Source organism: Nerophis ophidion, linkage group LG21 (genome assembly GCF_033978795.1).
Source record: "Nerophis ophidion isolate RoL-2023_Sa linkage group LG21, RoL_Noph_v1.0, whole genome shotgun sequence".
Lineage (NCBI taxonomy): Eukaryota > Metazoa > Chordata > Actinopteri > Syngnathiformes > Syngnathidae > Nerophis > Nerophis ophidion.
In genome coordinates this window covers 26,676,322-26,702,481 of record NC_084631.1, presented here as the reverse complement: position 1 = coordinate 26,702,481, position 26,160 = coordinate 26,676,322, and the positions used below count along the sequence as shown (strand labels likewise).

Here is a 26,160-nt window from a genome sequence, read left to right as displayed (position 1 = left end):
AGACGGCCTGGCTCCTCTGGCGGGTGGGCGTCACCCAGACACAGAGGTGTCTTTGTCAGCCTCATTATCTCCACACGCAGCCTCCTCCTGTCTCCCAGCTCGCAGGCTTGCTGACGCTCTAGCGCCACCTGGCACAAAGCTGCAGCAGTGCGGGTCGATGTGGGAGCGTTACCCACCTGTGTGTGTGTGTGTGTGTGTGTGTGTGTGTGTGTGTGTGTGTGTGTGTGTTCTTTCCGTAAGCAGGTACCCACCACACAGCAGGAATCCACCAAAACGCATGAACCCAAAACAGAGCATGAACATAAAGCTTGAACACACCACACAACATGAACCCACCACATAACATGAACCCCCACACAGGATGAACCCACCACAGAACATAAACCTACCACAAAGCATGAACCCACCACAGAGCAAGAACCCAGCTCAGAGCATGAACCCACCACATAACACCACAGAACATTAGCCCAGCACAGAGAATGAACCCACCACAGAATATAAACCCATTACACAGAATGAACCCACCACACAGCATGAATCAGCCACAGAACATGAACCCACACAAAACATGAACCAACCACAGAGCATGAACCCAGCGCAGAACGTGAACCCACCACACAGCAGTAACCCACCACAGAGCATAAACTCACCAAAGAACATTAAACCAGCACACAGCATGAACCCACCACAGAATATAAACCCATCACACAGAATGAACCCACCACACAGCATGAATCAGCCACAGAACATGAACCCAGCACAAAACATTAACCAACCACAGAGCATGAACCCAGCGCAGAACGTGAACCCACCACACAGCAGGAACCCACCACAGAACATGAACCCACCACAGAGCATAAACTCACCACAGAACATTAAACCAGCACACAGCATGAACCCACCACAGAACATAAACCCACCACCCAGCATGAACCCACCACAGAGCATGAACCCACCACAGAACATGAACCAACCACAGAGCATGAACCCACCACTGAACGTGAACCCACCACATAGCAGGAACTCACCACAGAGCATGAACTCGCCACAGAACATTAAACCAGCACAGAGCATGAACCAACCACAGAACATAAACCCATCACATAGCATGAACCCACCACAGAACACAAACCCACCACAGAGTATGAACCCACCACCCAGCAGGAATTCACCACAGAACATGAATCCATCACACAGCAGGAACCCACCACAGAACATGAACCCAGCACAGAGCATGAACTCACCACAGAACATTAAACCAGCACACAGCTTAAACCCACCACCCAGCATGAACCCACCACATAGCATGAACCCACCACAGAACATGAACCCACCACAGAACATAAGTCCACCATCCAGCATGAACCCACCAAGGAGCATGAATTCAATACAAAGCAGGAACCTACAACAGAAAATGAACCCACCACAGAGCATGAACCCACCACAGAACATGAACCCACCACAGAACATGAACCCACCACAGAATATGAACCCACCACAGAGCATGAACCCACTACAAAAAATGTATTAAAGTACATAAATACTTGACATATTAATTAATGTTAAATATACAAAATATTCACAAAGTGTGATGTGTCAATATACATTTTCAAAATAAACTAACATGATAACTATCACATTGACTCCTCAATGGCTGCATTAAATTAAATTACATAAATACTTGACACTATTGATTAATGTTTAGTATAGTAAAGTATTCACAAAATAGCTTTACATTTTTAATTAAATGTAAAAGAAAAAAATCATATAACAGGGCTAAATATAAACAAATGATGTATTCATTATTTCATTTCTATTTTAAAAAGTATGTAATAAATACAATTATGACTAAAATACTTTTGAATTATTGGGTTTGAGTTCCCACTTGGGACACATTTCAAGTGAGGGACAGTAAGTTTACCTGAGGTGTTGCATTGTGGGTAGTGCGACTGAAATTGGACAACATGTGTATGTTTTCTTCATTTTCTAAATAAAGGCATTTGCATACCTTTATTTAGAAAGTGCGAGTGTAATGTTGTCCTACCAGCACACCCGTGATGGTATGAAAGTTAATACGCAGATTATTAGCCCTATGAATACGACAAGAACAATAGTATGTACAGAATAATTTAAAATATAGTCTATGATATCAAACGCAATTTAGAATAAATGCCGATCCAGTAGTGCAACTAACAAAAATCAAGGTAAAGTTGGGACGTAAGTGTAAGTAATTTTTAGGATGATAATGTCGTTACTGTACACAGTGATGACGCATCTTTCCAGGTGATGACGCATGTTGCCAGGTGCTAATATGTCTTTAATGCCAGGTAGCCTCCTCGCTTGCTACAGTAGCAAGCGGCTAACATCCCCACACAGTGTGAAGCTGTTTCTAAGTCACTAATTCACACCTCCGTGGCTGCAAATAAATTACATTTCATCAAGTACCATTATCACAGGAGGATAAAGACATGCTGCACTACACACTGTAGGGGGATAAAAGACGCTATGCTCACCGCCAAGTTAGATATCCTGAAAGTAGAAAAAGGTGTGCGGATTGACGCGAAAATCGACTAACTAAACCGAGTATAGGCCAATGTGGTCGATACTACAATGGTTACATATATATTTTTTATTATCACAAAATAATGACTTCTTTTGTGGTTTTTATTTACAAGCTCAGGAAATAAGTTTCTGAAAAACAAATGTATCCAAATCAGATTTGACTCAGATCAGTTTAGTTCTTCTGCACTAATGATTGATTATTGATATAAAATAATTGAAAAATGCAATTAATGTTGATACACCTCCTGTGTTTATGTCTGATTATGTCAACAAATGAAAATGTCATGTCCGTCCATGAACATTTTTAGAATAATTATGTACATATTATCATAATAACTTTATGCTTAAGGGCCGTTACTATAAAGCATTGTCAATTTGTGCTGAAGTGGTATTTCTCTATTGTGCAGAGCTAGCAATCCAAAAGATTGCTAGCGTCTTTTATCAGTGTTGTGTCCAGACTCGGCCTGCTGACTGCCAAAGCCGAACACTGGGTTCCGGGACCAGACAAAGCAGAGACTGGGCGATAGCACCAATACTCGGCCTGCTGACTGCCAAGGCCGAACATTGGGTTCCAGGACCAGACAAAGCAAAGACTGGGCGATAGCACCAAGTGTCAACATATTTGCGTTTTCGTATAATCATATATTGTGTCTAACTGGAGTTGTCGAGTTTACCCCCTTCCCTCAGTGACAGTAATGTAATAGGGACATTCCAAATAACTAGAGGAGGCGCGCAGGCTGGATTTTTAGAACGTAGTTTGGACCTGTAACTAGAATACAGCCCAAAACGCGTGTCTCCTCATGAGCTAAATTGAACTCTGTCTCTGCATGATTCCTTGTTTTTTGTCTGATTATCAGATGTCATCAGTGTTTGAACCTGACAAAAATCACAATCAGGATAGATGACAGAGCGAAGACCTGGCCAAGAATAACCCCCATTGGAAACGGATCCGACTTACATCCAAGCAGAGGTGGGTAGTAACACGCTACATTTACTCCGTTACATCTACTTGAGTAACTTTTGGGATAAATTGTACTTCTAAGAGTAGTTTTTATGCAACATACTTGTACTTTTACTTGAGTATATTTATAGAGAAGAAACGCTACTTTTACTCCGCTCCATTTATCTACATTCAGCTCGTTACTCGCTACTTCTTTTTTATCGATCTGTTAATGTTTGTTTTGGTTTTTCAGACAGACCTTCAATGTAGGATACGGATGCCTGCGTTTCACCAATCACATGCAGTCACTGGTGACGTTGGACCAATCAAACAGAGCTAGGCGTTCACATGACCGTCACACGTAAAACCCGACTTAAACAAGTTGAAAAACTTATTCGGGTGTTACCATTTAGTGGTCAATTGTACGGAATATGTACTGTACTGTGCAATCTACTGATAAAAGTTTCAATCAATCAATCAAAAGTGTAAAGGAGAAAAGTCCCTTTTTATTTCAACCGTACTTCCCGTCAAAAGCCTAAAGACTGATCGCACAGTTCCGGTCTTCACAATAAAAGTGCCGCTCCATCGCGCCTGCGCTAACAAAATAAGAGTCTCCGAAAGCCAGCGCAAACAAGCTAACAAGCTACGGAGTTTGCCGCCAATGTATTTCTTGTAAAGTGTATATGGAAGCTGGACAAATAAGATGCCAAAAACCAACGACTTTCATGTGGTATTAGACAGAAAAGAGGAACTTTTTTTATCCTCCATTTGAAAACGTGGACGTTATCAGCAATACTGTCTGATTCCAATCAATCCAAGTCATCAGAATCAGGTAATACACCAACTTATATTCTTGTCTTCATGAAAGATAGGAATTTATATGTTAAACATGCATGTATATTCATTAAAACACCTTTAACATGTCAACAAAAACGGCAAAATAAATAAATATAAATTATATACTGTGTACATAAATGTGTATATATAAATGTGTGTGTATATATATATATATATATACATATATATATATATATATATATTATATATATATGTATATATATATATATATATATATATATATATATATATATATATATATATATAAGTATATGTATATACATATATATGTGTGTGTGTGTGTGTGTGTGTGTGTGTGTATGTATGTATATATATATATATATATATATATATATATATATATATATATATATATATATTTATATATGAGGTAGATCACCTCGACTTGGTCATTAATTAAGTAATTGATTAACGTTGAAAAACTTATTGAGGTGTTACCATTTAGTGATCAATTGTTCGGAATTTGTACTGTACTGTGCAATCTACTAATACAAGTGTCAATCAATCAATCAATCAATCAATCAATCAATCAATCAATCAATCAATCAATGTCTACTGAGCCTATGGTGCTATTAAGTTATTGTGGCTCAATGTGTCTTAATTTTTTTTATTTTAATGTATTATCATTTAATATATATTATTGTTTTAGTTGCTTAAGAGATATTCCTGGCTCTGAATTTGCTCATTGCTATTTTTATGTTTTTGTGCATTATTTGTTGCTGTAATCATTAAACAAGCAGGTTACTCATCAGTTACTCAGTACTTGAGTAGTTTTATCACAACTTACTTTTTACTTTTACTCAAGTAAATATTTGGGTGACTACTCCTTACTTTTACTTGAGTAATACATCTCTCAAGTAACAGTACTCTTACTTGAGTACAATTTCTTGCTACTCTACCCACCTCTGCATCGAAGCACCCGGACACAACTCTCGCTTTTGGTTGTACAGAGATCGGATGGCCTTCCGCAGGGTTGAGCTTACCCCGTCCACCCTCAGCACCTCCAGCAGGATCTCCCAGAGAACACAGTTATACACCTTCTCCAAATCCACGAAGCACATGTAGACTGAATAGGCAAATTGCTAAGCCTTCCCCAGGATTCCCGGAAGACTAAAGAGCTGGTCAGTTGTGCCACGACCAGGACGGAATCCACATTACTCCTCTTGAATCTGATGTTCGACTATCGGCCGGACCATCCTTTTCAATACCTTGGCGTACACTTTCCCAGGGAGGCTGAGTAGTGTGTAGTTAGGACACACGCTCTGGTCTCCATTTTTGAATAGGGGAACCACCACCCCAGTCTGCCACTCCCTCAGCACTGTCCCAGATGTATCAACCAAAACAACCCCTCAACACCCAGAGCCTTCAGCATTTATGGACAGATCTCGTCAACCCCCGGAGCTTTGTCACAGTGGAGTTGTCTAACTACCTCAGTGACTTCACTACGAGAGATCGACGTCGATCCCCCATCATCCTCAGGCTCCGCTCCTGTCAGAGAGGGTGTGTTGGGCTCATGAGTTGCTCAAAGTGCTCTTTCCAACGCCCTATGACTTCTTGACTTGAAGTCAGCAGAGTCCCATCCTTGCTGTACACAGCTTTGATGGTTCCCTGCTTCCCCCTCCTGAGGTGTCGTATTGTCTTCCAGAACAGCTTTGGTGCTGCCCGATAGTTCTTCTCCATGGATTGCCCAAACTCCTACCATACCCTCGGCTTAGCCTCGTCCACACCCACGGCAACTGGCCTTCGGGCCTGTCGGTACCTTGCAACTTTCTCCTAGGATAACATAGGACTCTTTTTTCAGTCGGACGGCTTCCCTGACCACCGCTGTCCACCAGGGTGTTTCAGGGTTACCGCCCCTTGAGGCACCCAAGAACTTCTGGCCACAACTCAGCTGCAGCTATAGCAATAGAGGCTTTGAACATTGCCCATTCCTGTTCAATTTCCCCAACCTCCACAGAGATGGCAGAGAAGTCCCGCTGGAGGTGGGAGTTGAAGTCCTTCTGGACAGAGGACTCCTCCAAACGTTCCCAGTTCAATAGCACTATACGCTTGGGTTTGCCAGGTCTGTCCAGAAGTTCCCCCCGCCATCAGACCCAACTCACCACCAGATTGGTGATCAGTTGACAGTTCAGCCCCTCTCTTCACCCGAGTGTCCAAAACATACGGCCTTAGATCAGCTGATACGATTACAAAAAATATACAAATGATTTTTGGCCTAGTACCAGGTACACCCATGAGCATCCTTATGCCTGAACATGGTGTTTGTTATCGCAAGTCAATGAATAGTACAGAAATCCAATAACAATCCACCACTCAGGTTCCCAATCACACCAGTCCAAATATCACTGTCATTGGCCACGTGTGCATTGAAGTCCCCCAGCAAGACTATGGAATCCCCTGCTGGCGCCCCATACAGGACTCCATGCGAGGTATCCAAGAAGGCCGAATACTCTGAACTCTTGTTTGGTGCATACGCACAAATAACAGTCTGAGTTTCCCCCCCTCCAACCCTAAGGCGATGAGAGGTGACCCTATTGGGGTGAACTCGAACATACAGGCACTCAGCCGGGGACTCGCCTGGGCCCTCACACCTTGAGCAACTCCAGAAGTGAACAAGGTATAACCCTTGTGCAAGAGTGTGGTTTCAGAGCCCTTGCTATGTATAGAGGTAAGCCCCACCAGGTCCAACCAGTAGCGCTCCACCTCCCGCACTAGCTCAGGCTCCTTTCCCAGAAGCGTAGAGACGTTCCACGTCCCAAAAGTCAGCCTCTGCTGCACCGAATTGGTCCGTCTGCAGCCTCTACAATATATTTTGTTTTGCCGTATTGCCCATCCAAGTTGTTTTTTGCATTTACTCCTTTACTGTACGCAACCGTAGCCTTAATACCAAAGGACGTAGCATACCATTATCTTGAGTCTTCACTTGAGTGGCCATGAATGTCATTATCAGGTTCACTGAATCAGCATCACTGTCCAGTATCGCTCCATAAAGATCCAAGTGAAAGAATGAACTAAGATCTCAAGAGCCGTATATGGTCATTGGGAACTATGAACTAAAGAGCCATATACGGTCATTTGGAAAGATAAACAAATGAGCCATATATGGTCATTTGGAACCGTGAACTAAAGTGCTATATATGATCATTTGGAACTATGAACTAAGAAGCCATATATGGTCATTTGGAACTATGAACTAAAGAGCCATATATGGTTATTAGAAACTATGAACTACAGAGCCATTCATGGTCATTTCGAACTATGAACTACAAAATTATATTCGGTCCTAGTTTAGTTTAGTTTATTAAGGTTCCCCATTAGTCTACACCGCAGTGGAGACTAGTCTTCCTGGGGTCTTATGGAACTTTGACCAAAAGTGCTTTATATGGTGATATGGGACCATGAACTACATAGCCATACATGGTCATTTGGAATTAAGAACTACAGCGCCATAAATGGTCATTTGGAACCATGACCTAAAGACCCATTTTTGGTCATTTGGTACTTTGAACTAAAGGACTATATTTGGTCATTTGGAACTATAAACTAAAGAGCCATATATGGTCATTTGAAAGTATGAACTAAAGAGCCATATATGATCATTTGGAACTATGAACTACAGAGCCATATATGGTCATTTGGAACTATGCAGTAAAGAGCCATATACAGTCATTTGGAACTATGAACTAAAGAGCCATATATGGTCATTTTGAACTATGAACTAAAGAGCCATATATGGTCATTTGGAACTATGACCTAAAGGCCCGTATATGGTAATTTGGAACTATGACCCAAAGAACCATATTTGGTCATTTGTAACTATGAACTACAGAGCCATATATGGTCATTTGGAACAATGCACTAAAGAGCCATATATGATCATTTGAAACTATGAACTACAGAGCCATATATGGTCATTTGGATCTATGCACTACAGAGCCATGTATGGTCATTTGTAACTATGAACTAAAGAGCCACAATGATCATTTTGAACAATGAACTAAAGAGCCATATGTGGTCATTTGGAACAATGAACTACAGAGCCATATATGGTCATTTGGAACAATGAACTAAAGAGCCAAGTATTTTCATTTGGCAGTATGAACTAAAGAGCCATATATGTTCATTTGGAACTGTGAACTAAAGAGCCATATATGGTCATTTGGAACAATGATTTAAAGCACCATTTATGGTCATTTGGAACTATGAACTAAAGAGCCATATATGGTCATTTAGAACTATGAACTAAGGAGCAATACATGGTCTTTTGAAACTATGAACTACAGAGCCATATATGGTCATTTGGAACTATGCACTACAGAGCCATATATGGTCATTTGGAACTATGAACTAAAGAGCCACAATGATCATTTTGAACAATGAACTAAAGAGCCATATGTGGTCATTTGGAACAATGAACTACAGAGCCATATATGGTCATTTGGAACAATGAACTAAAGAGCCAAGTATGGTAATTTGGCAGTATGAACTAAAGAGCCATATATGGTCATTTGGAACTATGAACTAAAGAGCCATATATGGTCATTTGGAACTATGATTTAAAGCACCATTTATGGTCATTTGGAACTATGAACTAAAGAGCCATATATGGTCATTTAGAACTATGAACTAAGGAGCAATACATGGTCATTTGAAACTATGAACTACAGAGCCATTTGTGGTCATTTGGAACTATGAACTAAAGAGCCATAGTGTATATGGTCATTTGGTGCCTGGGTGCGGGTGGTCCCTTTCCGCCCCCAGGTGGCCGTCGCTGACCTCCTAAATAGCTCATCACAAAGCCCCCAAAGTGGTCAAGAGTAAATAGTCAAGAGGTGCAGTTGATGGTAATGATGATTGAGGCCATTCATGCCAAGTGGTTGGGGGTGCCATGCCGTCAGCAGTCACTTTGACAGTGTGCCTTGCTCTCATTACCTCCCATTGTCTGCCCCCCCTTCCTTCTCACCAGGAGGAGCAGGGGGAACGGGCAGGTGATGAAATAATGGCCTTGCCCTTGCATTGCTTTTTATATCATACACTGCTGTGGCCAGGCTTGGACCGTGTGTGTGTGTGTGTGTGTGTGTGTGTGTGTGTGTGTGTGTGTGTGTGTGTGTGTGTGTGTGTGTGTGTGTGTGTATGTGTGTGTGTGTGTGTGTGTGTGTGTGATGGTTAACAACCTTGACGGAGTGTGGCATTAATCCCACCCCCTCAATCAGATATGCTTGATTCGATTTGAGATTTGAATAGTTGCTGATTCCAAGATCAGATGGCAGTATGAAGCAGGGGTGAGTGTGACACCTGTCATGTGTTTCTCCACAAGACGTCTCAGCAGTCCTCGCTCCATTGGAAGGTTTGTTGACTTCCCCTTTTCATTGCTGCAAACCAACAAGAACTGAATGACATATGCATTCACGTATGAGATGTCGCATTTGTCATTACAACATGTCCGAAAAGGAGGAGGAAGAAGCAGAGCGTGTCTCTTCCCTTTCTTGCACGTTTGCCCACTCCCTGTGCTAAGTTTGCAACAAGTAACATAGTTCTGATGAATAAATGATGAGGTTGTGATTCACAAAATGAGATCATTAAGATGAACACATTTTTTATGGCAATAAGTCAAGTCCAACCAAATAAAATACAAATAAGTCGTTCCTGCCGTCACTTGACATTTGGTGAGAATAAGTATTGCCATGTTGTTGTTTTTTTCATGGTGTTATTTTTTATAAGTAAAAAACGAATCCATTTAATAAATTCAGGGCTGCAGCTATCGATTAACTTCTTCCATAAATCGAGTAACCTTATTCATTTTTTTCTAATAAATGCACATGAGCAACATTAAAATTTGCACATTTAACATGCTGTTTGAGCATTATGAAAATAAAAATACATTTGACATAAAAAACATTGTTATTATAATAACAATGTCTGTGTATTTAAAGTTCCAGGCAGGCCACATTCTATCAATTTGTATTCATTTCAGTCACTGAACGATAAAGAGAAGCAACAAAATATCATGGGAGCCTTTTTTCTCGTTAATTGATGAAGGGTCGCAGCTTCAGCAGCGCCTTGGTGTCGCCTGCCAGCCAGTGAAATGTCACTTGTCAATCATCTACTGTAATACTGACTCTGATGCATATCTCATACCATTTGACATCCTACTATCTACTTTGTAGAAAACATTTATTTGTTACAATCTCACTGACATAATTTTTTTATACAATATCAATTCTGAAGCCTTGAATATTAGCCGATACTGTTCCCATATCAGCCCAAATCATTCATACATGTACAAAACCTAAAACCAGTGAAGTTGACACATTGCGTAATTTGTAAATAAAAAACGAATACAATGATTTGCAAATCTCTTACAACTTATATTCAATTGAATAAACTGCAAAAACAAGATAATTAATGTTCGAACTGAGAATTTTATTTTTTTTTGCAAATAAATTGTTTTTATTTAATGTCAGCAACACATTGCAAAAAAGTTGGCACAGGGGCATTTTTACCACTCTGTTACATGGCCTTTCCCTTTAACAAAACTCAGTAAAAGTTTAGGAACTAAGGGGACCAATTTTTAAAACTTTTCTGGTGGAATTATTTCCCAATCTTGCTTGATGTTCAGCTTAAGTTGTTCAACAGTCCGTTGTCTCCGATATGGTACTTTACACTTCATAATGCACCACACATTTTCAAGGGAGACAGGTCTGGACTACAGAGAGGCCAGTCTGGTGTCCTCTTTCTTTTACTATGAAGCCACGCTGTTGTAACACGTGGCTTGCTGAAATAAGCAGGGGCGTCCATGATAGCATTGCTTGGATGGCAACATATGTTAGCTCCAAAACACTTAATGGTGCCTTCACAGATGTGTAAGTTACCCATTTCTTGGGCACTAATACACTCCCATACCATCACAGATGCTGGCTTTGTGCCTAGAACAATACAGATGGTTATTTTCCTCTTTGTTCCGGAGGACACATCGTCCTCATTTTCTAAAATACATTTTTTAAATGTGGACTTGTCAGACCACAGAACACTTTTCCACTATGCATCAGTCCATCTTAGATGAGCTCGCATTACTGGGTGTTGTTAGTAAATGGCTTTCGCTTTGCATAGTAGAGTTCTAACTTGCACTTACAGATGTAGCGACAAACTGTAGTTACTGCCAGTGGTTTTCTGAAGTGTTCCTGAGCCCATGTGGTGATATTCTTTACACACTGATGTTGCTTTTTGATGCAGTACCTCCTGAGGGATCAAAGGTCACGGGCGTTCAATGTTGGTTTCAGCCTTGCTACCGTGACATGCAGTGATTTCTCCAGATTCTCTGAACCTTTTGATGATATTACAGACCTTAGATCATGCCTTGCCAACCCGCGGCGCTTAATTCTATTAGTGCCCACGAGGTGTAGACACGAAAAACTCTTTGATGTCGGAGGTCCACGTTGCCGCGTTACTGTACTGAAGCATAACTACTGTCCTTGGTGTTCGCTGGGACGAAAAACTCTACATTTCCCAAAATCCAGCGTGACCGAGACACACGGCCTCTTCATTGACTTCCGCTCAGCACAAAGAGGGCATTTTCTCAAAATCTAGCTTGTAAAAACACTGTGGCGTTCTTCTATCGGCCGTAATTCTAACGATGCGACGCAGAATTGTTAAAAAGCCGTACTGAGTGAAAGAAAAGATCATCACAAAAAAAAGGAAACACTTGGATTGCAATATTTGAATTACTTTTTTCACTTGCCTTGAGCCGGTTTGAGTTGCACATAAGAAGAAAAAGCTGAAGCCGGTTTGAGTGACGTCAAACGTGCATGTGCGTGAGATCACAGTAGTAAACAATTTGTGACAAGTTCGCTTTGAAAATGGCAGGGGGAAAAAAGCACAGCAAAACGAAAATACAAAGAAGAACACGGGACATATTTAACAGAGTGGGAGAGTTTATATTTTTTTGTTGAACATAATGGCAAGCCATTCCGCCTCATATTTCAGACGTCATTAGCGCATTTCAAAGCTTCAAATCTTCAGCGTCACTTCAGCTCACTCCATGCTAACATCGACTAGGAATTTCCAAAAGGGACAGAACTTCGCAAGCACAAGTTAGCCACTTTAAAAAGTCAGTCAGAAAAGCAGAAACAGTTTTTAAAAGAATGTACAAAGCACTCAGAGCCCGTAATGCTTGCATCGTATCAACTGGCTTGGAACATTGCACAGGCTAAAATGCCATACAATGAAGGCTACTTCCTTAAAAAAATGCCTCATTGACGCTGTTGAAATGTTGTTTCCTGAAGACGACAAACTAAAAAGATGGGTATCAGAAGTCCAAGTGTCCCGCCACACTGTTGAACGCAGAATATCGGACATTAACACGGCTATTGAATCACAGTTGCACTTTGACCTTCAAGCATGTGAGTATTTTAGTGTCGCATTGGAGAAGAGTTGTAACATACAAGACAAGTCTCGGTTGGCAATATTTGCAGGGTCTGTGTCAAATGATTGTGTGATAAAAGAAGAACTCCTTGATTTTGTGCCATAAAAACACAGAACCCGTGGCATAGGTAGGTAGGTCTTTATTGTCATTGCAACAAGTACAACGAAACTTTATTTTCAGCACAAACCTGTTCAAGATTAGACAAACAAACAGTGTACAGGGTTACAGAACAAGTACGCTGGGGAAGAATGAGTAAAAAAATACAATCCAGACTGGGCTCCTAAGGGGGCCCAGTTCGGAGTGAGAAAAAACCTCCATAGCAAAGCACATATACATTTTACAACATGCATCTCGAGATATCTAGCAACAGGGGGAAGGTAGTTTAAGGTCATGGTGGTAGGTCGCAGCTCTCAGGCGCTGACCATACATTCATCACCCCTATGGGATTGTGTCGAGGTCGTTGGATTGGGGGACAGGAGGGTGTATGTGGCGTATATTTTTTTGTGGATGTTTGTGTGTGTGTGTGTGTGTGTGTGTGTGTGTGTGTGTGTGTGTGTGTATAAGCCCATGGTGTGTCTCTGTTCCGCGGCCTTGATGTATTTGCCGTAGCTAGTCCAAAGTTCACAACAACAGGTGTGTGTCCATGAGAGACAAAAAAGGGAGTTTGTTGTGTCTTCCTGCAGTGATCTTCGGGAGAGTCTCGAAGCCAGGGAAAAAATCCAAGTTAAAATGATTTGTATGCGAGTGAAAATAAAATTTGCTTTCCACTCTAAAATTGTCTACGACTGGTCCTCAAAAACGGCGGGGTAGACAGTCCGATGTAATCCATAGTTCTTCCCGCATCCTCCAATCATTTGTGGCAGCTTTGGGGTACTTTGAAGGACTGCCAGCAACTACCAATTTGTCGACAAACCAGAGCAACACTTACTCCAATCAGCAGATGTCCTGTTTTCATAATTCCGAATAGATGGATATTTTCACGTCCTCGACAGAAAAGGGTCGCCAAGAGTCCGTCGTGTGTCCAGCAACAACCGCTTCGTCACGACAGCAGGTTCCCCCAAACTGAAGATCTTGTCAATTTTGTTGAGGCCAGTTAAATAGTTCCAATGTTTAGATTTGGAGAGCAGTGCTAAAAGAGGCAACAAGAAAGTTAAAACAACACAAAACAAAGAAGCAAGCAGGAGAGATAAGGGAGGGGAAAGGGGAGCGTCCACCCTCGGATGGCTGCATCTGCAAAAGCAAATCTGTCCATACAGAAACTAACTGCAATAGCCACGGATGGAGCACCAGCCATGATCAAATCTGTGAATGGGCTTGTGGGGCTGTGCAAAGTTGACAAAACATTTCCCGAGTTTTGGAATTTCCACTGCATTATCCACAGGGAGGCTTCACGGTGGCAGAGGGGTTAGTGCGTCTGCCTCACAATACGAAGGTCCTGCAGTCCTGGGTTCAAATCCAGGCTCGGGATCTTTCTGTGTGGAGTTTGCATGTTCTCCCCGTGAATGCGTGGGTTCCCTCCGGGTACTCCGGCTTCCTCCCACCTCCAAAGACATGCACCTGGGGATAGTTTGATTGGCAACATTAAATTGGCCCTAGTGTGTGAATGTGAGTGTGAATGTTGTCTGTCTATCTGTGTTGGCCCTGCGATGAGGTGGCGACTTGTCCAGGGTGTACCCCGCCTTCCGCCCGATTGTAGCTGACATAGGCGCCAGCGCCCCCCGCGACCCCAAAAGGGAATAAGCGGTAGAAAATGGATGGATGGATTATCCACAAGGAGCCAGTTGTGTCTAGATCATTGAATTTAGACAATGTCATGAAGCCTGTGATGGAAATCATCAACTACATCCGCACACAAGCACTAAACCACAGGGAGTCAGGAATCTTATCGCTGAGCTGGACCAAGGGCTCCCAGGTGCCCTGGCCTGCATTGCACTGTTAGGTGGCTGTCAAAAGATAAGGTACTCTCTCGCTTTTGGATGCTACGAAACTGTACATGGAAGAGAAGGACAAGGACTATCCCGAGCTCTCGGACCTCGAGTGGATTATGGATCTGGCCTTTTTGGTCGACATGCTGTGTCACTTGAACAGACTGAACCTGGCCCTGCAGGGTAAGTTAAAAATGCTGCCTGACCTGGCACAAAGTGTGTTTGCGTTCGTCAACAAACCGAAGCTGTTCAAGGTGCATATTCAAAACGGAGATTTAAGGCATTTTCCCACTCTGCTAAAAGCCAGTCTGCCAATGGAAAAATACCCCAATGTCAAACCGCGCTTAAGATACTGTTAATGTTTGAGTCAACATACGTCTGCGAGTCTGTGTTTTCTACCCTGAAACATGTGAAATCAAAGCATCGACCTGTTCTGACTGACACCCATGTACAAACCCCATTTCCATATGAGTTGGAAAATTGTGTTAGATGTACATATAAACGAAATAAAATGATTTGCAAATCCTTTTCAACCCATATTCAATTGAATGCATTACAAAGACAAGATATTTGATGTTCAAACTCATAAACTTATTGGTTTTTTTTTCCAAATGACTATTAACTTTGAATTTCATGGCTGCAACACGTGCCAAAGTAGTTGGGAAAAGGCATGTTCACCACTATGTTAGATCACATTTTATTTTAACAACACTCAATAAATGTTTGGGAACTGAGGAAACTATTTGTTGAAGCTTTGAAAGTGGAATTCTTTCCCATTTTTGCTTGATGTACAGTTTAAGTTGTTCAACAGTCCGGGGTCTTGTTGTCGTATTTTACGCTTTTACGCTTCATCGCCTGCAGTCCAGACCTGTCTCTCATCGAGACAGGTCTGGACTGCAGGCGGGCCAGGAAAGTACCCGCAATCTTTTACTACGAAGCCGCGCTGTTGTAACACGTGGCTTAGCATTCTTTGGCTGAAATAAGCAGGGGCGTCCATGATAACGTTACTTGGATGACAACATATGTTGCTCCAAAACCTGTATGAACCATTCAGCATTATTGGTGCCTTCACAGATGTGTAAGTTACCCATGTTTTAGACACTAATACACCCCCATACCATAACAGATGCTGGCTTTTGAACTTTGCGCCTATAACAATCCGGATGGTTATTTTCCTCTTTGTTCTGGAGGACACCACGTCCACAGTTTCCAAATATAATTTGAAATGTGGACTCGTCAGACCACAGAACACTTTTCCACTTTGCATCAGTCCATCTTAGATGAGCTCAGGCCCAGCCAAGCCGGCAGCGTTCCTTTGTGTTGTTGATAAATGGCTTTCGCTTTGCATAGTAGTAACTGACAGTGGTTTTATGAAGTGTTCCTGAGCCCATGTGGTGATATCATTTACACACTGATGTCGGTTTTTTATGCAGTACCGCCTGAGGGATCAAAGGTCCGTAATATCATCACTTAGGTGCAGTGAATTCTCCAGATTCTCTCAACCTTTTGATGATTTTACGGACCATAGATGGTAAAATCCATAAATTCCTTGCAATAGCAAGTTGAGAAATGTTGTTTTAAAACTGTTCGACAATTTGCTTACAATTTAGTGACCCTCGCCCCATCCTTGTTTGTGAATGACTTAGCATTTCATGGAAGCAGTTTTTTTACCCAATCATGGCACCCACCTGTTCCCAGTTAGCCTGCACACCTGTGGGATGTTCCAAATAAGTGTTTGATGAGAATTCCTCAACTTTATCAGTATTTATTGCCACCTTTCCCAACTTCTTTGTCACGTGTTGCTGGCATCAATTTCTAAAGTTAATGATTATTTGCTAAAAAATTTTTTTTTATCAGTTTGAACATTAAACCTGTTGTCTTTGTAGCATATTCAACTGAATATGGGTTGAAAAGGATTTGCAAATCATTGTATTTCGTTTATATTTACATCTAACACAATTTCCCAACTCATATGGAAACAGGCTTTGTAAAATAATTCCTTCGAGTGGCAACAACGGAATACAAGCCAGATTTGAAGAGGATTGTCCACGACAAGGAATGCCAGAAGTCCCACTAAGCAACATGCCCAGTTTGAAAAAAAATATTATATTTTTGTTTGTGGACTTGGTTGAACTGAGAGTTTGGGTGTGTGTGACAGTGCACAAAATGTTAATTGTTGAAAATAATTGGCCTGTGGTCTTAGTACTGTTATGTTGGTGTGTGACATTTACAATAAATCTGGCTGAGCAGAGGTCTGTGTGTGTGAGTGAGTGTGTGTGTGTGTGTGTGTGTGTGTGTGTGTGTGTGTGTGTGAGAGAGAGGAAGGGATGTTGAGTAGATATCTCAGACCTCAGCTGATAAAATCTTTGATTTTTTCTTTAAATGGAACAATATCATTATCGATTGTTAATCAGGACTTTATTGGCCTTCCTGGCCCTCCCAGTGGGCCACTCAGGAATCACCTGCTGCACTTTATATGAGCAGAACTCACAACCTTCCAAGTAAGTTTCCACTGCATCGAACAACATGAGAGACTTCTCTTTGAGAGCCGGCGTGCAGATGTCGATTTGGACAGATGTTGTTGGGCTGCTCAGACATTTATTCCATGGTTTAGTACAGAGTAAAGTATCGCTATGTATCAACGATGTTGACAACCACCATGGAAGATGAAGGTGGACACATGTGACAATGCAGTCCCTAGAACATCAAAGAAATTTACATGAGACAATGTAGTCCATTGTACACCAAAGAAATATGAGAATAGTGTACATGTGACAATGTAGTCCATGGAACCCCAACGGAATATGAGGATAGTGTACATGTGACAATGTAGTCCATGGAACACCAAAGGAATATGATGACATTATACATGTGACGATATAGTCCATGGACCACCAAATAAATATGAAGATAGTGTACATGAGACAATGTTGTCCATGGAACACCAAAGGAATATGAATATATTGTATACGTGACAATGTAGTCCGTAGAACACCAAAGGGATATGAATATAGTGCACAAGTGACAATGTAGTCCATGGAACACCAAAGGAATACGGCCCATGCAACGTGAAGCCATTCGTAAACATCAGCACTTTTGTCTCAAGTCGGCCTGAAGTATTCCGAGGAGTCGCAGCAGATCGAAAAAACTAAAGACAAACATTTTCTTTTTCTATTTAAAGGCAACATGAATTGATTTTTGTACCAGCACATGGGTTTCCATAGCAAATAGACTTTATGTTACTGTTGAGGGAGACGGTCTGTCCTCAACAAATACATACTTACATACATTCATACATAAATACATGTGTAAGTATTGAGACTTTATATCAGGAGTGTCCTCTACAAACACATACCACATACATACATACAAAGCCCGTTTCCATATGAGTTGGGAAATTGTGTTTGATGTGAATATAGACGGAATACAATGATTTGCAAATCATTTCCAACCCATATTCAATTGAATGCACTACAAAGACAACATATTTGATGTTCAAACTCATTAACTTTATTTTGTTTTTGCAAATAATAATTAACTTAGAAGTTCATGGCTGCAACATGTGCCAAAGTAGTTGGGAAAGGGCATGTTCACCACTGTGTTACGTCACCTTTTCTTTTAACAACACTCAATAATTGTTTGGGAACTGAGGAAACTAATTGTTGAAGCTTTGAAAGTGGAATTCTTTCCCATTCTTGTTTTATGTAGAGCTTCAGTCGTTCAACAGTCCGGGGTCTCCGCTGTTATATTTTACGCTTAATAATGCACCACACATTTTCCATGGGAGACAGGTCTGGACTGCAGGCGGGCCAGGAAAGTACCCACACTCTTTTTTTACGAAGCCACGCTGTTCTAACATGTGGCTTGGCATGAAAACGTTGCTTGGATGACAACATATGTTGCTCCAAAACATGTATGGGCAATTCAGCATTAATGGTGCCTTCACAGATGTGTAAGTTACCCATGCCCTGGGCACTAATGAACCCCCATACCATCACAGATACTGGCTTTTGAACTTTGCACCTATAACAATCCGGATGGTTATTTTCCTCTTTGTCCAAAGTTTCCAAATATAATTTGAAATGTGGACTCGTCAGACCACAGAACACATTTCCACTTTGCATCCGTCCATCTTAGATGAGCTTGGGCCCAGCCAAGCCGACGGCGTTCCTAGGTGTTGTTGATAAATAGGTTTGGCTTTGCATAGTGGAGTTTTAACTTGCACTTACAGAGGTAGCTACCAACTGTAGTTACTGACTGTGGTTTTATGAAGTGATCCTGAGCCCATGTGGTGATATACTTTACACACTGATGTCGGTTTTTGATGCAGTACCGCCTAAGGGATTAAAAAGGTCCGTAATATCATCGCTTACATGCAGTGATTACTCCAGATTCTCTGAACCTTTTGATGATTTTACAGACCGTAGATGGTAAAATCCCTAAATTCCTTGCAATAGCTCGTTGAGAAATGTTCTAAAACCGTTCGACAATTTGCTTACAAAGTGGTGACCCTCGCCCCATCCTTGTTTGTGAATTACTTAGCATTTAATGGAAGCTGCTTTTATACCCAAACATGGCACCCACCTGTTCCAAATTAGCCTGCACACCTGTGGGATGTTCCATATAAGTGTTTGATGAGCATCCCTTAACTTTATCAGTATTTATTGCCACTTTTCCCAACTTCTTTGTCACGTGTTGCAGCCGTGTTGCAAAAAAAATAAAAATAAATAATGTTTATGAGTTTGAACATCAAATATGTTGTCTTTGTAGCATATTCCACTGAATATGGGTTGAAAAGGATTTACAAATCATTGTATTCTGTTTATATTTACATCTAACACAATTTCCCAACTCATATGGAACGGGGTTTGTACAAACATACATACACAAGTATTCACCCTTTGTATCAGGGGTGTCCAAACATTTTCCAATGAAAAATTGACATATCTGAAGGCCATTTTTATTTAATTTTTTAGAGGCAATAGTAGATATAGATTTGTGTCAAGAAAACAAAATTGGACAGCTAACATTTTACAACTAAGGCAAGATAACCTTTTTTAAGTATGGTGAGCAAATTAAAACACATCAAACCTTATCAGGGCCCTGAAAGGCCAGTTTAGAGTGTCCCAATGAAGTCAGTCGCCGGGCAGGTGTGCACCAAGGACATGAAAACATAGGAGATGTCACTCAGGATCTTTATTGACCAGCAGGAAGTTTGAGCATCCCTACTTTTTCTTTTCACTTGACACCCTTTTGCGTTTTTATTTCCTGTGATTGATGAAAAAATGTGGACACCCCAGCCCAGGACAAGAAGCAACATGACACAACGCCAACACGGCACATGAGGTCTAAGACGCCAGCTCCATTGGCCCCTCCTCCTCGCCATCTGCACGGTTGGCTTGGATCTCCATCAGAGTGCGGGCGAAGCGTGTCCAGTCGTCGCTGTGGGCCACGGCCAGCTGGAGGGAAGACGGCAAAAGAGTTTGAAGTCAGCTGGAGTTGACCTCCTATGTCCTGATCTGCTGACTCACAAGCGCTAGTATTGGCTCTCCCGGTAGTAGGAATTTTGCAGAGACTGCACGTGCAATTGATAGCAAAAGTGGTGCTATTTAAATGAGGATCTTGCATGTCACCATGGAGACACTCATTTCCTGCACATCTAATGCATCATATTTTAGGGGTCCCTGGAGCCTATTCCAGCTGTACTCGGCGAAAGGCAAGGTACACCCGGGAATGTTCAGCACACAGATATAATGTGCACCACCTTTTCTGGGCTCAACTGAACCACCATCTGGACAACAGAACCCTTTTTTCAGACTATAAGGCGCACTTGAAATCCTTTCATTCCTTTTCTCAAAAGTCGAGAGTGCGCCTAATTTTCGTATTAATTATTTGGTTTGGTACATGGCGTAATAAATCTGACCATGAGATGGCAGTCACACATAAGAGATACGTGTGGACACAGGTTGACGGCTGATCAATAAATTAGGGTGGCAAGAATCACCAACACTTGAATGTTTTGTTGAGAATATTGATGTTCATCAGGATTCCTCTTGTACTTTGTAAACACTTTGATCAGTTTCTTCAAAGTGGATCCTTTTTACAACATTGTTAGATTTTTTTTTTTGCTTTTGATTTTTCCCTTTTCTTTTCATGTGTTTTTTTACCTTATTTTTGTGGCCTTTTCGGATCAGCACTGCAGCTACATAATTCCCCCCATATCTATCTTATCCTGAATCAGTTCCATACTTGAGCTGTTTGCAAAGACCAATCCATAGATAAGCTGCACCTTTGTATAAACCGCAGGGTTTAAAGCTTGGGGAAAAAAGTAGCGGGTTATAGTCTGAAAAATACGGTAAATGTTGAATTTAATTTTTACAAACAAATTGTAATTCTGTGAATGATTAGGGTGCTCAAACAATTGATTCACACCCGAATCACGTTTTTAAATTTCCATTATAAAAATATAATGATTTTGACAAATCAATTTTTTTTGGTTTTAAGAATCAATTTTTGAATAGTCCTTTTTAGGTTATCTCCATGCTTAGTGGCTATGTTGTACATCACAAGCAAAAAGAGCTGTAACTTTTCTTGTAAAGATTTCTTGTGGCTCTGAAAGGTGAAACAACATTTGCTGCATGAGCAGATCATGGTCATGTTCGCTGTCAGCCATGATCTTGTGTCCAAATGGAAACATGGAGGTCACCGAGCAAGACAGATGAAGCTTGTATTGGGCAAAATGTGGCTCCGGGGCCTTGAGTTTGACAGCATAGAAGTCCAATAGTAAATAATGATGAGGTCGTACCTCTCCAGTATCGTAGACCCACACTCGTCCTTCCGAGTCGCCCACAGCCACGTCCTTGCCCCCGGATGACCAGCGGACTCTGTTCAGGGCCGAGGCCCCTGGGATGGTGGCACTGGCGCTTGGGACCTGGCGCACACAACAAGAGATGGTGTGAGCCACTACACACCTGTTGCACGCGCTGCTTGCCTACTCTGGTAAAGGACAAGAAAACCTTCTCCTATCAGCGGACATGTGACCGGCGTCTGACGCGCGTCACCTGTGGAGAGCGAGGCCTTGGCGCCATGTCGGTTCACACAACCAGCTGCGCGCCCGCTGGCGCCCGCAGCTCCGCCCACTGCACCCCGACACAGCACATTCACTTGAGTCTATAGAAATGTACGTGTGTGTGTGTGAGTGGGTGTGTGTGTGTCTGCTGGAAATGAGAAGCAGGCGCTCCGCACTTCTCCGTTAATGTTGTTATGACTGTGTGTGTTTTTAATATCATGTTAACAATGCAAGTCTGTTGCTATTAGACTGTGTGTGTGTGTGTGCATGTGTGTGTGCGTGAGAGCAAAGGTTTGTCAGTGAGCGCATTGTGGGAGCAGTGATGGCGTCCATAATGAAATGTTCCTGCGTGGAAGAAAATGCTTCCTGTAAGTGTGGAGGGCGCCATGGGAACACCATCATGTGTACTTCCTGCTTGATGCTATCAATGACATCGTCGTGACTTGGTGGACTTAGGACAAAGTGGCAGGGAGAACATATTGGATGTGTCGTCTCCATGGTGACGCCGAGAGGAAGATTCTGCTTTTTAGCCACACCAATGTGACGACATCTATAACTCTTTTATCCATGAAAATATAGCAAAGCAGACGTGAAAGTAAATGGATGTATAAGGTATACATGAAAGTATATGGATGTATAGTCAGAAGTATATGGAAGTATAAGTATAAATGAAAGTATATGGATGTATATGTCAGGTTTGTCCCTGACAGTTTGGTTTGGTTTTAGTTTTTCCTCTGTGTATGTCTTGGTTTCCTGTCAGCGCTTTTATTTTGGTCATTTCCTGCTTGTTTCTCTGAGTGCTGTGTCGCCTCAGCTGCGGCTGATTGGCTCCTGGCCACACCTGGTGTCAATTAGCCAGTTACTATTTAAAGCTGCCTTCCCTTCCAGTCAGTGCTGGATTATTTTCACCACTACCTGTCAATGTCATTAAAACTTATCGTTGTAGCTGTGTCTACTTCTGTTCACTCTGCTCATGTCATAGTTCCTTCGTGTCACAGTAAATGTTTTTGTTTCTAGTCCACAGTTAGCCTTTGTGCTATTTTTTGTTCATAGCCATGTTTGTTCTCCGCCTTGTGCGCGCCTTTTGTTTGTACCCTTTTATTTGTTCTTGTTTTAGTGCTAAATTAAATCATGTTTACCAGCACAATGCCTGCCGCCTTCTCTGCATCTTGGGGTTCGTCAACAACAAAATGTGACAGAATAATCCAGCATACCACCAACCCCGCAGAGATTTCCATGAAGGAGAGGCTTAACAAAGCGCTGGAATTTATGGCTAATTTGAAGAAAAGTTTGGCCGCTTTTCAAGCCCTCTCTCACCCACCCCTGTCGTCTGTGGGCCTATCTGGGGACGTCTGGGATCCGTCCCTTGAGGGGGGGGGGGCTATGGGTAGCTGTGCAGCTGAGAAGGCACAGCTAGTCCTCACGCAAGTGGCTCTGCAATTTACGGCGCCATCATCTCCGGTGGATCTGCAACCTACAGCGCCAGCAGACGCCACCACGCACTCCGGTGGGCCAGCAGCAGGGGACGCTACCATACTCTCCGGTGGGCCAGCAGCAGGGGGCACGACCACCGTCCTCTCCGGTGGGTCATCAGCGGGGGGGCGCTGCCGCCGTCCTTTCCGGTGGGCCAGCAGCGGGGTGCGCCGCCGCCATCCACTCCGGTGGGCCAGAAGCAAGGGGCGCCACCACCATCCTCGCCGGTGGGCCAGCAGCAGGGGGAACCACCACCATCCTCTCCGGTGGGCCACCAGCAGGGGGCGCCACTACCATCCTGGCTGGCGGGCCAGCAGCAGGGGGCGCCACCACCATCCTGTCCTGTGGGCCAGCAGCAGGGGGCGCCACCATACTCTCCGGTGGGCCAGCAGCAGGGTGCGACACCACTATCCTCTCCGGTGGGCCAGCAGCAGAGGGCACCAACACCGTCCTCTCCGGTGGGCCAGCTGTGGGGGGCGCCACCGCCGTCCTTTCCGGTGGGCCAGCAGCAGGGGGCGCTACCACCATCCTGTCCGGGGGGCCACCATACTCTTTTCGTTTCACGGGCGACCACCTCGGCAATTGCAGCGGCGTTCAACTCGCCGTCACCACCTGACTCTTCCCCGTTGGTTGCGGGGACACCTGGCCTGGCGGCCCACCGCCTTGTCCTCCATCCACCCACCCTTGACTCTGGACTTTTTTTTCGGGGGGGCCGGGTGGTTTTCTAGAACATCTGGTATTTGTTAGGGAGAGGGGGGCTACTGTCAGGTTTGTCCTTGACAGTTTGGTTTTGTTTTAGTTTTTCCTCTGTGTATGTCTTTGTTTCCTGTCATCCCTATTATTTTGGTCATTTCCTGCTTGTTTCTCTGAGTGCTGTGTCCCCTGATTAGCACCTGGCCACACCTGGTGTCAATCAGCCAGTTACTATTCAAAGCTGCCTTCTCTTCCAGTCAGTGCTGGGTTATTGTCACCACTACCTGTTAATGTCATTAATACTTATCGTTGTAGCTGTGTCTACTTCTGTTCACTCTGCTCATGTAATGGTTCCTTCATGTCACAGTAAGTGTTTTTGTTTGTAGTCCACAGTTAGCCTTTGTGCTAGCTTTTGGTCATAGCCAAGTTTGTTCTCCGCCTTGTGCACGCCCTTTTTTTGTACCCTTTTGTTTGTTCTTGTTTTAGTGTTGAATTAAATCATGTTTACCTGCACGATGCCTGCCGCCTTCTCTGCATCTTGGGGTTCGTCACAAAGTCAACCTGACAGTATAAATTATACATGAAAGTATATGGATGTATAGTCAAGATTATATGGAAGTATATGGATGTATGAAATATACATGAAAGTACATATGAAAATATACTTTTATGTATACTTTTATATGTACTTTTTTCTATAATGTGTTGTGCTGGACGTCAGCACGGCGACTGGGAGAGCCGGACAAGACGATGTCACATGTCAGGGTTAGTAGGACACACCCATGTGAGAAGGAGGGAGGGAAAGCTGGGGTGTTTTGGCGTAGTCCTCAGGACACACACACACACACACACACACACACACACCCACACACACACACACACACACACACACACACACACACCTCGGTGTCGTCGTTGAGGTTCCAGAGGTCGAGACGAGCCATCCCGTCGACCGCGGCGAAGAGGGCGGGGTGTGCGGGCGACCACATGACGTCGTAGACGTAGTCGGCGTTGTCTTCGAAGGAGTAGAGAGGCTTGTTGTTCTGCAGACAAAATGTTTATGATGCACTGTGGAAGGAGTAGAGAGGCTTGTTGTGCTGCAGACAAAATATTTATGATGCACTGTGGAAAGAGGAGAGAGGATTGTTGTGCTGTAGACAAAATGGTGGATGTTTATAATGCACTGTAGAAGGAGTAGAGAGGCTTGTTGTGCTGCAAACAAAATGTTTATGATGCACTGTGGAAGGAGGAGAGAGGCGTGTGTGCAGACAAAATGGTTATGATGCCCCTTCAGCTGTGGAGGAGACGAAGAAAGAAGCGGAGAGTGAGCTTCAGACTGAGTGGTGCTGTCTCATGAGGCCTTGAAGCGCTGTGCTGCTCGCTCTTCATCTTGATCAATGCCTCACACGCCGCCATAAATATACTCTTCCACACTCCTCTACACTCCTGCACACTCCTCCCCACTCCCCTGCACTCCTCCAAACTCCTGCGCACTAATGTGCACTTTTCCACACCCCTGCGCACTCTTGCACACTCCTCTGCACTCCTGCACACTCCTCTGCACTCCTGCGCACTCCTCCACACTCTTCCGCACACTTCCGCACTCTTCCTCACTCTTCCGCACTCCTCTGCACTCCTCCGCACTCTTCCACAGTCCTGCACACTCATCCAAACTCCTACACACCCCTTCGCACTTTTCCACACTCCTGCACTCTCCTCCGCACTCTTCCCCACTCCTCCGCACTCCTGCTCACTCCTCCGAACTCCTCCACACTCCTTCACACTCCTCCGCACTCCTTCGCACTTCTCTGCACTCCTCCGCACTCTCCCACACTCCTCCGTACTCCTCCACACTCCTCCGCACTCCTTCACACTCCTCCGTACTCCTTTACACTCCTCCGCACTCCTCTGCGCTCCTGCACACTCCTCCGCACTCTTTTATACTCCTACACACTCCTCCACACTCCTGCACACTCCTCCTCCACATTCCTCTGCACTCCCCTACACTCCTCCGTACTCCTTTACAGTCCTACACACTCCTGTGCAGTCCTGTGCACTCCGCGCTCCTCCACATTCCTGCACACTACTCCTCCACACTCCTCCGCACTCCTGCACACTCCTCCGAACTACTCCACACTCCTCCGCACTTCTCTGCACTCCTCTGTGCTGCTCCACACTCCTGCACACTCTTCTGCACTCCTGGGCACTCCTCCCCACT

At 43.3% G+C, this 26,160-nt stretch overlaps 1 protein-coding gene across 3 annotated transcripts in view; it reads right to left on the bottom strand.

Annotated features, from left to right (window-relative positions):
* Positions 1-17,230: 17,230 nt before the first annotated feature.
* LOC133539965 (cytoplasmic dynein 1 intermediate chain 1) overlaps positions 17,231-26,160 on the bottom strand; it is a 167,196-nt gene continuing 158,266 nt past the window's right edge. For 2 of the 3 annotated variants that reach the window (XM_061882387.1, XM_061882389.1), the window contains 3 exons: positions 24,845-24,985; positions 21,513-21,638; positions 17,232-20,166 (listed from right to left, as the gene is read on the bottom strand). In XM_061882387.1, the coding sequence (XP_061738371.1) occupies positions 20,056-20,166; positions 21,513-21,638; positions 24,845-24,985 (378 nt within the window). In that variant the 3' untranslated portion in view covers positions 17,232-20,055. Of the gene's footprint in view, positions 20,167-21,512; positions 21,639-24,844; positions 24,986-26,160 lie in introns of all 3 variants that reach the window. The other variant, XM_061882388.1, reaches the window with a different exon arrangement.